The following is a 14,349-nucleotide window of genomic DNA, read 5'->3' as shown; positions in this document are numbered from 1 at the left end:
GTTACTTGGGATGGAGAATTAATCATTGCTAGGGCATAGTTGTGTTATAGAATGGATGTATTTGAAATGTGTATTCAGTACTCACAAAGCAAAGCATGGGGAGAATACTAAAGTAGAAGTACAAATGAGTTTCAGTGCAGTTGTGATTTTTGTCTCTGTAGAACTATGAATAGCTTCCAAATCTCCCTCGTCTCCTGTGCTGTCTTTTCAAATAGACTGCATCCCTTCTGTACTCATTATTCATAGGGTTGCTGTGAGGGTCAAATGAAAGTACAAAATGGAAGATCCATTTAAAATGTAACCTATTGGCTTGGATTGATGGCTCAGGAGTTAAAGAACACTTGTCCTTGTAGAGGACTCAGGTTGGATTTCTGGCACCCATCTGGTAGCTCACAACCATTCCTAACTTCAGTTCCAGTGACCTCTGAGGGTACCAGGCATGCACATGGTGTACATGCATACATGCTGACAAACTACTTATGCACACAACATAGATTAATCATTTTTTAAAGGAATATCCAATTGGGGTATGTGTGTGTGTGTGTGTGTGTGTGTGTGTGTGTGAGAGAGAGAGAGAGAGAGAGAGAGAGAGAGAGAGAGAGAGAGAGAGAGAGAGAGAGTATATTGCCATTTCAGATGCCTGATCTCACTCATCCTTCACATTTATTCTAATTGGTAGTTGAATGTTATTCGATTTTTTTTTCATTTTAGGGCTAAATAAACAAGTTTGACCATCAATTTGCAAGTTGGGAAAGAATGAAAGCTGAGAGGTTAGTAAATACAGAATAATAATGAGACCTCCAAATGATAAGTACCACAAATTTGTAGCAGTTATTACAATTTATATTGCAACGAAGAAGCTAATGCAATGCAATTTACATCTTTAGACAACAGACATTTGTTAACAGCAAACAAAAGAGTCAGCGTTTATTATCCAGGGATCAAAGTGACATGCTGAATATTAATATAAATATGATTCCGTTTGAATACAATATGAATCTAATTCAAATATAAATGAGTTAAAACCAAAGAATTCCCAATTTTCCCACATAATTATTCATTTTTGTAAAAAACAAAGTTATTTTGTACAAATACAGGTGAATAGAATGTATTACTTAATATAAAACCATTTAAATGTATTAAATGGACCACTTATACCTACTTAGTAAGTATGGTGGGATCTATACATTCAAAATTAGGTATTGAAGTCCAAAATTTTTAGTTTGGCATGGATAGAAAGGTTAGACTGGATAAATCCATCTTTACTTGTTTAACATTGACATTTGTTGTCCAAAATATGATGCATAACCCTTTGCAATACGACTTGTTTCATATGACTAATGATTCTGAACTATATACAATTGTATATCTTTAGTAGTGCCCATATTAATAGATACCATTTTGGAAAATTCATGTGGTCTTTGTATTAAGTTACACTGCAGGAAATTGTTGATATATAAGCATTTTTATATACATATGATCCAATAAAAAATGAAAATTTTTTTCTTAAAATAAAGTATACATACATGTAAATGACCTACCTGTTCATATCCCAGCTCACATGCAATTTGAGGGAGAATGGGGTGGGGCAGGGAATTGTCAAGTCTGTATTTTGCACAGAAAAATAAATTCAAATTATGCCCATTGGTTATTACAGCTGACTTTTAAAGCAGTAATATGCTAATTAATACATTCAAGGATATAACATACTTAACAGAAATGGAGATTTTTTTCCTTCACTGTCATGAAAACATTCAGTTTATTTCTTAAACATTAAATACCATGTGAGTTACCATAATGACACATCTGTTTAAATGCATTTCCATTTATCTTATATCACTGAGAACTGTGGTGGATTATGTTGCTATTTTGATGTAATCTCTGCTGTGTGCCTTGGTTCATGCTCAGTTAAGACATGGATCCCACAGGGGTTGTTGTGATGAAAGAGCGTGGTTGTTTTCCTGGTGAGCAACCTGATCATAAATTAGGAATCATCACCCAAGGTAGTACTTCCAAAGCAGTTTTAATATTATGCAATTTGTGTTGGGGTGGTTAGGTAACGGGAAGGCTGTGTCTCCATTAGCTTCAGCAACAAGGTATTGAGGAACTTGCTGTTCACTGCTGTTGAAAGTATAGCCAGATCCAATATTTATCCAGCCACTGACTTCTCTATGGTAAAGTGCATTCAAATACTGTGGGCACAAAAAGGAGAACCTGGAATGACTGGATACCTGCGTCCTTAAGTTCTTGGGTATATTGCCCTCCTTGGGGAAGCCCATGTGTGGTTAAGAGTAAAAACATTAAAAAAAGTCCGTGGAGTCTAAGTATTGAATATAGACACAACTTAAACCACCAATATGTATTCCTGTAAGAGTGACTTTGCATTTTGGAAAATATAAAGCCCAAAGTCCTATCCAAGTCTTAGGTTACCTGCTAATGTCTTCTGAATGGTGCAGAATGCAGCTGCTATCTCTGACAGTGCACAGTTGTAACAGGTGTGGCAGTCAGCCTTGCTGCTAAGTTTAGCTCTGCATGTGGGGATTTCACGCTGTGCAGCCCCTTGGAGAGGGGAGCATTGGCAAATGACTATGTATAAAAGTAGAAAGCACTTGGGAATTTCACCACCATGCTAGATTTAGATCACAGTAAAGGGGCCAATCTAAATTGGTTGCAGACTATAGAGAAATATATGCCTGGCACAGGTGCCATGAATTTCACATCCATTCCATTTTTGCACAACCACCTCAGTTCCCAAGGGGGATTCCATGAAATTTAATGACAATGCTTTAATTACAAGGGGCAACTTTTTTTTTGTGAGCAGGTAAAATTCTAAGACAGGTATACCATTTCTTTGGCGGCAAGAATACGACCAATTTTGCAACTTCTAATTTGTAAATGCCACTTGTCTCCTTTGGTTTCACTTTGAAAAGTCAAGTTTTTTTTTTAATTAAATTATCCATTACTGGCACACTAGAGCTACTCATGAGAATGGAAATTTTCAAAATATATTTCTCTTATAGATAGTAAGTGAAACACTTCAGTTTTTGGCAGGGATAAGGAAAGAAGGAGCATTTTCTGGGAAAGACAAATGTGACATTTGAGGACATTGACCTTATTAAGAACTTGTTGCAGGGTAACTTTTAGTCCTATCCCCTTTAGTCTGTGTGTGTCTTATATTCATATCTGAAAAGTCATAATGAAATAGCTCTCTGAACAGTTTTCAACGAGAAAAATCCGAGACCCAGAAAGCTGGCATGTTTTGGTCAAAGTCACAATCACTCAGTAACAGAATCCCAAGATCGTTTCATTTCTGCTTTTAAATACACTTGTGTCTTCTTTGCCAAGTCAGCCTTCAAATCAAGTTCATATTTATGTGCAACTCAATTCTGGTTTGCGATAAGGAGGGAGTCAAAGACATGGAAGCTTGCACGTATAATGTAGAAATCCTTATGAGAAAAGTTTGACTTAATTTTTCTTTGATTTGGAGGCAGCTCATTGTCCCAGATTGTAGTAATACATCTGCCATTATCTGCATTTTTAAAGGTCCAGTAATAGTAATAACACAGATATAATATGCACATTTTTCTCACTCACCAGAAACTTTCTGCAAAATTTCTCTTTAAATAATAAAAGGTTCTTTAAATCTCTTTCATTTGGGAGAAACCTGATGACCTATGATGATTAAAGCATTGTTCTTTTGAGGAAAGATTAATAATCTCTTCCATTCACCTGTGGCATGATTAAGCTCCATGTCAGGAAATATCTGTGTTATGTATGAAGTAATTCTTTAGGGCTAAAGTAATAAATTAAAGCCTGCCATTTCTTGGGAGTTCTCAGAACATCTTAAGGTAAATTCTTGTTTGCTCTTGCAGCTTCCAGAGATCTTGTGTTTTAACAACTGCTGCCTATGAATTTCTGTGGTCTGAGGTTTGTTCAAGGCTCAGGCTCTCTTTGGTTACTATGGAAACCTGCCAGCCCAACCAGCTGCAATTTCCCATATTCCTTTAAAAAGAATGACTCTTAAGCCTCTTAGATGTCCCATAAGCACAGTCAAGATGAAGAATGAAGAACAGAAAACATGAGCAGCTTGTTACATGCGAAGCCTCACATGAAAAAGAAAGCCTTCCTGAGCATCAGCACCCCAGGGGTTTGCTCATATTGGCTGAGACTCACCATCATTCTGACTTACGGAGTGGGAATTCGGCTTTGCATCTCTACATCTGTGAACTGAGGAACACTTTCTGTGCTCTCGGTGATGGGTGAGATGACATGTTTGAGCCGAAGAAGCATTGTGAAGAGCAGGATGAGAAGAATGGCCAGGAGGCTCAGAAATAATCCTACATACATGTACAGGTTGGAATACTTGTCTGAAGTGGTGTCAACCTCTGTTGCCAGAGTGGGAAAATGAGCCCGCCCAGTGAGATTTCCATGATACTTAAAATGCACCTCCGTCATTACTCAAGACTTGAGTTGATATTTGCTTCTATTTGATTTCTATTGCCCTTGAGGCATTCCACAGTAACTTAGCCTGTCTGCGAATGTATTGGTGGTGTTTTAACAATATGATACAGACCAAAATCAGTGGTGCATAAGCAAGAAGGCAGTGAGTGGTCTTCTAAATTGCCAATTGTTGCACTTCCCTGCCTCTAGCAAGCAGACCCCTCCCAAAGAAGTTTATCAGAACTTCTTAGTCAGTTTAGACAGTAAGTAAATAAATAGTCAGTTTTCACACTCTTAATCTTACACTGGTGAAAATAAATAAATATGGTGAAACTGCTTTATAATACTGGCATGGAGACAAGAATCTCTTACGGTATTATATTAGACTTCTGAGGGGTTTTTGTTTTGTTTTAGTAGAAGGAGAAAAGGCTCCTTTTTATCCACAATTCAGCTAGATCTGCAGACTAATGGTGTAGATTTAATTGGGTTCTTCTGTGAGGCGAGTTGCTAAAGACTTTTGTATATCTCTGGCTCAGCATATCTGAGTTTCCAGCCCTTTTGCCTGACTTTGTCAATCTTCCCTAAGGCTGGAGATTGTAATACTCCTGCCCAGATGCCAAGCTTGAAGGATATAAGAATATGGGCATGAATTGTTTACAGCATTGTTGACATCCCTCCCTGTAGGCTGCAGGGGAAGTGTTGTCAGACGTGCGGGTTCTCAGGTGGAGGAGGTCTCAGAAACGTTGACAATAGGCCAGGGCTCAGAGATTTTGACTGTTAAAATTCTTCACAGATTAATTTTCCTGAAAATAAATGAGAGAGAGGGAATGGTTCAATTACCTAAAAAAAAAGTAGATGGCAAATTATTTTGAAATAGTATGAACATAGGTATTACAAATTAGTTTGCTGCAGGAAAACTAGATTTAAAATTAAAAACCCATGTGTTTACATAATTTTAAATGTCTTTTTTCCTGTTCAGGAAATGGCCTTTAAAAGGTGAATGAACGAAAAAGGGGTTAAACAGAAAGGAACAAAACACAAAAGGTGAAAGAGCAGCCATATCATTTGCTAAACTGAAGCTAATTACTAGGCTAGATTAGTATGGCGCTTTTCATGCTGACTGACGATGAGATTTACCTAGAGTTCTTGTTAATACACAGACCCTGGTCCCCAGTCTGGATTTTTGGATACTAATCTTCAAAGTACTACTTGAGAGATTCAGACTTTATTGGTCTGGGATGAGGCTCAGGCAGTGCTAACTTTTAAAAGCTCCCCAAGTCACTCTAAATTGCAGCCAGGACTGCAAACCACCAGAAAGCCAGCCATTGAAACAAAGACCTGAATTTCAAGACTCGGTTTTCAGTCTCCAGGTCCCAGTGCCAATTGTCACTCTAATGAATCACAGAATGTTCAGGAATTCAGGCTTCCCTAATATTGTTCTTGTTCTTTCTCATTTAGGTTTGTGGTATGAAGATATACATTTGATTAAACATTTATAGATCAAAAGAACTTGGAGGGTATACCTATTCTGAGGAAATAAATGCATCCTTCATAATGAGGTAGGGTAGATTCTTGCCTTTGTTGGTAAAAATACTCCTCTGTGTAAATAGAATGATTCCACTTGCCATTACAAAGATTAACATTGAATATAAGTGTCAAAAAAATCCCACAGGAACAAACCATCATTTGTCACAGTTCTGTAGGCAACAGTAGAAGATTGCTGACAATGTAGCCTCTTACTGTCTTTTTTTCAGACCTAATAAGTGTTAATAGAAATAGCTCCAACAGTCACATTACTCACAGTCGCCTTGAACTCTATCCCTAGACTGAGAGCACTTCAGTTTGAGTTTATATTCCCTAGTCTTCATTGCTATGTTTTGTGTGATTCATATGCATCTTAGTTTCTCGACCAGTGATTCTCAACCTTCCTACAACTGCGACCCTTTCATAGAGTTCCTCGTGTTGTGGTGACCCCCAACCATAAAATTAAATTTGTTGCTGCTTCATAACTGTAATTTTGCTACTGTTTTTAATCGTAATATAATATCTGATATACAAGATATCTGATATGTGAACCCTGTGAATGGGTCATTCAATCCCCAAAGGGATCCAGACTGACAGGTTGAGAACCACTGATCTCCACTTAGTGCCCCTGTTTCCCACACAGAGCCACCTTGCTCATAAGAAATGAGCAAAAGAGAAACAGTCTGCTTGTATTTTCGTTGATGTAATGGTCTAGGACACATACTTGCTATTCCTAAAAATACAACTTTTTTATTTGGGGTTATCTGGGATCAAGGTCCAGAAATACACATTTTATGCAAGTGATTCCCTGCACACTGAATTTTGAGAATGAACTATTGTTTTTTCTCTAGATAACTGATTTGTTTTATTGATTGCTTGAAGGTCTTTTTAAATCAAATTTGTCACACAATATATTTTGATTCCTTCTCCTCCTCCAATTCCTCCCAGATCTTCACTTCCTTACCCACCCAACTTCATGTTTTCTCCCTCTCTTAAAAAAAACCCAAAAATGAAAACCCAAACAAACAAAAAACCCATAAGACAAAAATAATAAATTAAAACAAAACAAGATGTGTACACACACACACATGTACACACACACACACACACACACACACACACACACACACACACACACACCATGGAGTTCATTTTGTGCTAGCCAACTACTTCTGGATACAGAATCTGCCCTCGAGTGTGGTTGACATACTCAGTGACATTCCATTGGAAAAAGTTTTTTTCCCTTTCCCAGCAGGTATCAATTGCTAATAGGTTCTTGGTTAGGGGTCCACTTCCGCTTCTTATTGCTGGGATTTTGTCTGATTTGAACATGTGCAGGACTTGTGCATGCTGTTCTTACCTCCAGTACCTGTGATTCTGACCTTATGTGGTAATAAGGCCTTTGCAGATGTAATCAAATTAAAATGAGGTCATTGTATTGGCCATAATCCAGTGACTGATGTCCTTATAAGACACACAGGGAGAAGACTGAAGCAGAGACTTCACTGATGGGTCTCTAAGCCAAGAATGCCAAAGAATGCCAGCAAACACTTAGAGGCTAGATGAGGCTAGATGAGGTTAAACGAGGCTAGGAAGGATTCTCCCTTACAAATTTCCAAGGATGTATTTCCCCACTGATGCCTGGATTTACATTGGTGGCAGTCTAGGCAGCCTCCTAGACTAAGAGAATATTTTATTTTCGAGACAGGGCCTCACTACATAGCACTGGCTAGTCTGGAACTTGCTGTGAAGGCCAGACTGGGCTCCAACTTGCAGAAATTCTCCCAACTCTGCCTTCCAAGTACTGGGATTTGAGGCTGGTGCCATACACACAGTCTCAGTTGCTGGAGCTTTAATCCACTTATGTTCATGCACCTATGTTATGGAACCTTTAGGAAAGGAACACCCTACAGCCCTGGGCTTTTCTTGATAATATTTCCTAGTGGGAGCTGAGAGAAGTCTCTTCAACCAGAATAATGCAAATTCCTAGGCCATTTCCTTCGATCCCTAGTAAGAATCCCTGGGGACAGAACCTTGAAATTGGTTTGTAGCAAGTTACCCACTTAGTTTCTAAGCATAGTCTTTAGGGAACGCATTTTAGTCATGGGTGTACTTCAGGATTACTTATTAAGCTTCTGGAGTGCATGTACACACACACACACACACACACACACACACACACACACACACACACACACGCACACACACACACACACACACACACCCTGCAGAAGTTCTGAATCTTTCAGCTTGTGTGGAGGGTGAACATCTGTATGGCTTAAAAACTTCACAGGAGATTGTAATATGCAGTCAAGACACAGAAGCCCCACTCTACAAATAGAAGAGAGCATTTCAAATTCAAGACTCTTGGCACTCCTTGGCAACTCACGCAGAAGCTTCTTTTGATCAAAGTGCTCCTTTGGGTATTAAATATCTCATTTTTCTTAGATAGGGTATCAGTCTGAACAGCCTTCCTTCCCCAGCCGACCCTCTCCCTGTGGCTCCTTTCATTAAGAGTACTTCTCTAGCTTAGAGCCAGTCTTGGAGGTATAGGCTTTTTAGCTCAAGTGGTGGAAGCAGGAGGACCAGGAGTTCAAGGCCATTCTCAGATACATGGGACAATCAGGGCCAGCCTGGGCTACATGAGAGCTGTCACAACCTCTTCTACCAACAAACCAGATGACAGAAGAAGGAATGATATTAGCTTAGAAATAAGAGCTTAATATGCTTTCCACCCTTGACTCTTAAAGTTACTTTTCCATACACCTTCCAGATGAGAAGCAGAAGGAAAAATAAGCATTTGCTATGTATTAAGCCAACGGAGAGAGACCTCAACAGTACTATAGTATCTTTCTGGTTGTCCTTGTAGATAAAATACACAGGCTTTGATAAATTATATGCCTTGACGTTTGGCACATTGTTATCATTAGTAAATTCAGGGTTTTTGTTTACTAAGGAATACAATGAACAACCATAGACAAACACCTGTGAATAAATATCAACTACAAGAGACTAATCACTTATGTTTTCCTCATCTCATCTCCCTATTTACTTCCTTCAAGCAGTAGCCAATACCCAATACCTTGAATTTTGTTCAGCAACCAATGCCTAAGCAATGTTGGTGTGATTTATTTTAAAATTTGAAAAACTCCAACAACAAAGGAATGTATAAAGAAAATGAAAAATTATTCTATACAGTGAAATTTTTCAGCCATAAAGAAGAACAAAGTTTTGTTGGTGCCATGAAAATGGATCCAACTGGAAAGATTCACATTAAGCAAATTAAGTCAATCTCAGGAAGACAAATACCATGTTTTCTCTCATTTGCAGGTCCTAGGTTTTATATAGACACATGAAATCACACACACACACACACACACACACACACACACACACACACACACACACACACGGAGGGGGGATGAAAATAGAAGTAAAACTATCATGGAGGAAAAGGGACTGAGGGAAGGGTGGTGGTATAGGAGATATATACTCAGTGTACAATATACACTTAGATGAAATGTCTTCATGTAACACAGTACCAAGCACAATGAATATATACAATGAAACATTTTAAAATGTTTTGGCTTATGCATGATGCTCAGCTTGTTATTTTTACCCTACATCCTATTGATATATGATTTAGTTTTGACTACCTTATAATAACAGGATGAAAAAGGCCACAAATTGTTTTGAGACTTCTTATTGCCATTGGACTTTGCTCCATTCTCCTTAGCTTGATATGTAAGATTTTCAATGTCCAGGCTGCCCTTAATTCCTTCTAATATCCTCCTTTCCAGTAATGCCCACTCAACCTAATTCTTTGCTTTCATGTTTTTGTTGGAAAAATTCCCTCTACCTTTATATAGCTCTGCATAGGGAAATACTATCATTCTTGAAGATTCAGTTCATGAAACTGACCTTGGTTTCTCACCCCAATCTTAATTCCCACATCATTTTCTATCTCTTCTAGAGGAATTATCCTTGTCTAATATTGTAGTTATCTATTTGGTATGTTTTCTACATTCCTTGATGTTTTCATACAATACTCCATCTTTTATATAACTCTGCTTACAGTAGCTGATCAATAATAATTGAATAAATGCATGGATATGACTGAAGAAATGCACTTAGTACTGAAAGCTTACAGGAAAATACAGTCTTTTTTTATTTCTGACTTAGTTGTGATTATAACTGCCCATTAGCATTGGTTACAGATCTCCATAGCTACCAAAAGTCCAAGCATGCTCAATAGCTTATGTAAAGTGTCTCATTTACATAGAATTTTTACACATCTTTCTGTATATTTTAATCCATCTGTACATTACTTGTAATACCTAATACAATGCATATAGTACATAAATGCTTATGCCTATTTTTAGAGACTGGTGTGAAGAAACAAAGGTTGTATAATTCAGTAGAGCACATTTTTTAAAATTAAATTGCCATCTGTAGTTAGCTGAACCTGCCGTTGTTTGGATTCATAAATTTAGTAGTTTATATCATTTCTTAAAACCTCTGCAGTTTGTGGATAACAAGTGGCTGGATCAGTTCAGACAAGTGTATCAGTTTTATTTCTAAAATTCATAAAGGACTTTAAATTTAACAAATGAAAAGTTAGGGATCACGGAACTGTCACTGTGTTCCTGCATCTGTGACACAACTTCTCATAAAAGTTTTCCAAATAGCAATGCTGTGGTTCTTTGATAATTAATTAATGAATAACTAATGAATTGCACAGATGACAGGACTTTTCCACGAAAAGCTCTGCACCATCTGAAAGGAAAAACAAAACAAAACAAAACAAAACAAGAACAATATTTCTGTCTCCTCTGGGGATCTGATTATTGTGGAAAGATTTTTATTTTTTGGTTTTTCGAGACAAGGTTTCTCTGTATAGCTTTGGAGCTTGTCCTGGAACTCACTCTGTAGGCCAGGCTGGCCTCGAACTCAAAGAGATCCACCTGCCTCTGCTTCCCGAGTACTGGGATTAAAGGAATGTGACACCACCTCCCGGCTAAAATTATTTTCCTATCCTGCATTCTTTTCTGGAAATCATATAAATATAACTTAATTTCTGTTCTTTGTAAAAACTGGTTCCTAGGTGTTGCTGGGTAAAGATAAGAGTGAACAATGGACACAAAGGTGACGAACTATGAAAAGACAGAAGAGAGGAAATTAAGAAAGGGAAAGAACACAGAAAAATTGCCAAGGTGAGTATAGGTAAGGAAGGATGTGGGGGAGAAGAGGTGTGAAAAAATGAGCTGCTGAGACAAAGAGAAAGAAGAGAAATGGGAAAATACTGGGAAAGAAGAGAGGAGGAAAGGAAGGAGAGCGGAAGTTTGGAGGAAAGGGAAAAGAGAAAGACATTAATACAGTTAATTGGCAGCGTCAGCATTAACCTAACAACTATCTGCTTTGCTTCACTTCTAATGTAAATAAAAATACCCAGGAGTGACAGCTATGAAACTTTGGCTTTGTATTTGCATAGTCAGTCATTAACTTGGTAATCAGAATCTTGGTAATAAAAATCTTCTTGTATTTTACTATTGATTTGGATTGCTAAGTTTAGTGTATAAAGCCTCATAGGAGTAAACTGACATACACTCTTAGATCATGAATTTTTCTCCTTAAAATAAGGAAAGAATGTGGCAGTTTCTTTCTCTACCCACCCCAAGAAGGATCACAAGTGTGAGACTTATTTCTAACGAAAGCAAGGAAGTTCTATACAGGTCTACAAAATCAGACTAACATATATTCAGCTAAACTTTATTGAGTGCCAATCAAATTCCAGGCACTAAGGTGAAGGCTAGGAATACAGAAATCAGTGTAAACTTATCCCTGTTTTTGTCATTGGGGTGCCCAAGTAGTTACTTTTTCTTTTTATTGATGAAGTTCTGAAAACAATCCTGGGTCATTTTATAGTTCCTTGCATGCTATCTGCTATATATATATATAACTTCAGAGCTGAAATCCCAACACACAAACAGGGAAGAAAAACAATCAACGGAATCATTCCTAAAAGCAAGTCCCAGCTGTCAATTGGCATGCCTCTTAAGAGTTAACGTATTCTGTTTGCACGTATCTGCTTAATGAGGGGCAGGAAACTAAGGGAGGTAGGTACTGAGTATCGAGTTTCTTATCAGCCTGTGAAAAACCAATGTCAGCAGTGAGTGCCCCTTCAATGGTTGGAAACATAAAGTATTAAGCTTGCACAAGTGGAACTTGCTGTGTCTTCTGCCGCAGATGGTGCCTGTTACACCTGCTGGTAAATAAAATTCATGTTCACTTCGGCATGAATAGCATCATTACACTTCCACATATTTCTTACCTTTCCTGAGTCACAGAATCAATGGGTTTGGCTATTTAAATACCCCCTTGGAAGCTCGCACCAGCAGACGACTTGTTCAGGAGCATCTCTGGAATATCTGGAAAATAGAAGGAAACCTTGAAGCGTCCCTGTACCCAAAGAAACAGGACTATGCCCATGCAACCTAAGCTTTCTCTTTCACCTTCCTGTAGAGTCAGCCTTTTCAGAAAAGCAGGAAAGCACCTTCAGTTAGTTACTTAAAATCCCAGTTAGCACTTACGGCGTCAGAGTGCAGTTTCTGATGTCCGTTTCTTCTAAGCTGCAAAGAGCATTGAGAAGTCTCTGGATGGGTATATGCCCTCTTGGAACATTTGAATAGAAGCAGCCCGACTATGTTAAGTCCCTGGTTCCTCCTTTGCAGGCAACAGTTTAGCGAATGCAGGAAAGGTGACGATTCCACTCAGCTCAGCTTTGCCTGAGCGGTGTGGAGCCCCAGAGGGAGGGAGGAGATGCGAGAGCAAAGTTTGTACAAGCCTTTCACTTTAACCCCTTCAAGCCTCCCTCACTGAATCTGTGGGATTAGCTACAGCTTCCTCTCTTTGTAAAAGCTGCTTCATGTGTCATTTAAGAGGATCAGATCTCTTGTTCAATTCAAGAGATTTTCTCCTGCTAGCTCTCATAGCAATATGGGCTTAGAATGGAAACATGCCAGGCTGTGGTGGTATTTAAATAATTCCATCTTTACAAACAGAATGAATGCATGTGTATATCTGTAGGCTTGAAAAACTTCTTTTAGGCATCATGTTAATAAAATTTAGTTTGAATATAATGTGGAAATTAAACAACAGCCTGTTACCAGTTAAGGGCAGAAAAATCTTTGAAAAAAGATATGTGCTCCATTAGAAATGAAATCATCTATCTGTGGTTTAAATGCTCTATCTTGTATATACTAAGAAGGAGACTAACACTTCTTGCAGGCTAAGTATACACAAGCATTGAACATAAAAAATTTCATTTCCTGAGTCGGGTGTGATGGCAGCACTAGAGAGGTGGAGACATGACGATCAGGAGTTCAAAGCCAGCTTTGAGTGAGTTCCAGGCTATCCTGGGCTACATGAGACTGTGTCTCCAGAAACAAAACCAAACCAAAGAAAATTTCTTTTCCATAGGAACATTGTGGTTTGTGCAATATGATCTTCCTTTTCATAACTGAGAACCCGAGATTCACAGAGAACGTCTATAGTGTAACTGTGGGAGAATGGAGCCAGCATTTAAAAATAAGCCAAGGTTGTCCCCAAATCTCTCCTCTTTTCTCTGTAGCAGTGGCCTCTTGACCTCTGTCAGTCATGGATTTCTTTGAGAATATACTGAAAGTCTGGCTTGTATCAACACCAGTGCATTGTTTATTCAATAACACCTGGTCATCAAGAATTCCTATTATGGTAACAATAAGAACTTTATTAATAGCAATGTCTTGCCAATTTGAAGAAATTACTGGGCTGGGCATGTGGCTCAGCAGTAGAGTAATTTCATAGTGTACATGGGAGCCTGGGTTCAATTACCGGCACTGCAAAAAATTAAATAAATGATTCCCTGGCTTTTCTTTTATTCCCACACTTTCCTTCACAATTTCAGAGTTTATGTCTTTATTCCCCATCATTCCAGTGGTTATAATTATTTGAGATCTCCTTGAAATCCTAAATGCCTAACTTACCAGTATGACTTACGGTCTCCATCCTCAAACAGGTAGAAGGTGCTGGGATTTTTCTAACTGGAACATTATGCTTATGAGTAATGAAACTACAGGATAAAGCTAGTACATTTTTCTAGAGAAGTGATTTTACATAAATATTTGGAAAGATAATAGTTACATAATATGATTAAAATTCAAGTTTGCAGGAAGATAATAGATGTTCTACAGTAGATAAGAAATGCCGAGGCCAGATCATCATACACAGGATTTACACTGAAAGTTCTCTAATAAATAAGAAGCCTTATTAGAGAAGGGACAGCAAAGGAATCTGTGGAAGAATTTTTCTGCAGAGAGTTATTGCCATCTTTTATTCCAACACCCA

The 14,349-nt window shown here is 38.1% G+C and overlaps 1 protein-coding gene and 1 long non-coding RNA gene across 2 annotated transcripts; one reads left to right on the top strand and one right to left on the bottom strand.

Annotated features, from left to right (window-relative positions):
- Positions 1-897: 897 nt before the first annotated feature.
- Sertm2 (serine rich and transmembrane domain containing 2) lies at positions 898-13,026 on the bottom strand. The gene is made up of 3 exons (XM_052737555.1): positions 12,555-13,026; positions 12,296-12,392; positions 898-5,243 (listed from the first exon to the last, which is right to left on the bottom strand). Exon 3 carries the CDS (start codon positions 4,453-4,455, stop codon positions 4,186-4,188), a length of 270 nt encoding a protein of 89 aa, XP_052593515.1. The 5' UTR covers positions 4,456-5,243; positions 12,296-12,392; positions 12,555-13,026; the 3' UTR covers positions 898-4,185.
- Positions 4,244-11,291, top strand: LOC128109959 (uncharacterized). The gene is made up of 3 exons (XR_008217992.1): positions 4,244-4,353; positions 5,899-5,999; positions 11,069-11,291. It is a non-coding gene; the product is annotated as an uncharacterized LOC128109959 (long non-coding RNA).
- Positions 13,027-14,349: the final 1,323 nt, after the last annotated feature.

Source organism: Peromyscus californicus, unplaced genomic scaffold, assembly GCF_007827085.1.
Source record: "Peromyscus californicus insignis strain IS unplaced genomic scaffold, ASM782708v3 Scaffold_10__1_contigs__length_136768540, whole genome shotgun sequence".
Lineage (NCBI taxonomy): Eukaryota > Metazoa > Chordata > Mammalia > Rodentia > Cricetidae > Peromyscus > Peromyscus californicus.
This window is presented reverse-complemented; position numbering and strand designations above follow the sequence as displayed.

Bases quoted from the DNA above. Each gene is read 5' to 3' on its own strand.
- Sertm2 (XM_052737555.1), bottom strand. From the start codon at position 4,455: ATGACGGAGGTGCATTTTAAGTATCATGGAAATCTCACTGGGCGGGCT.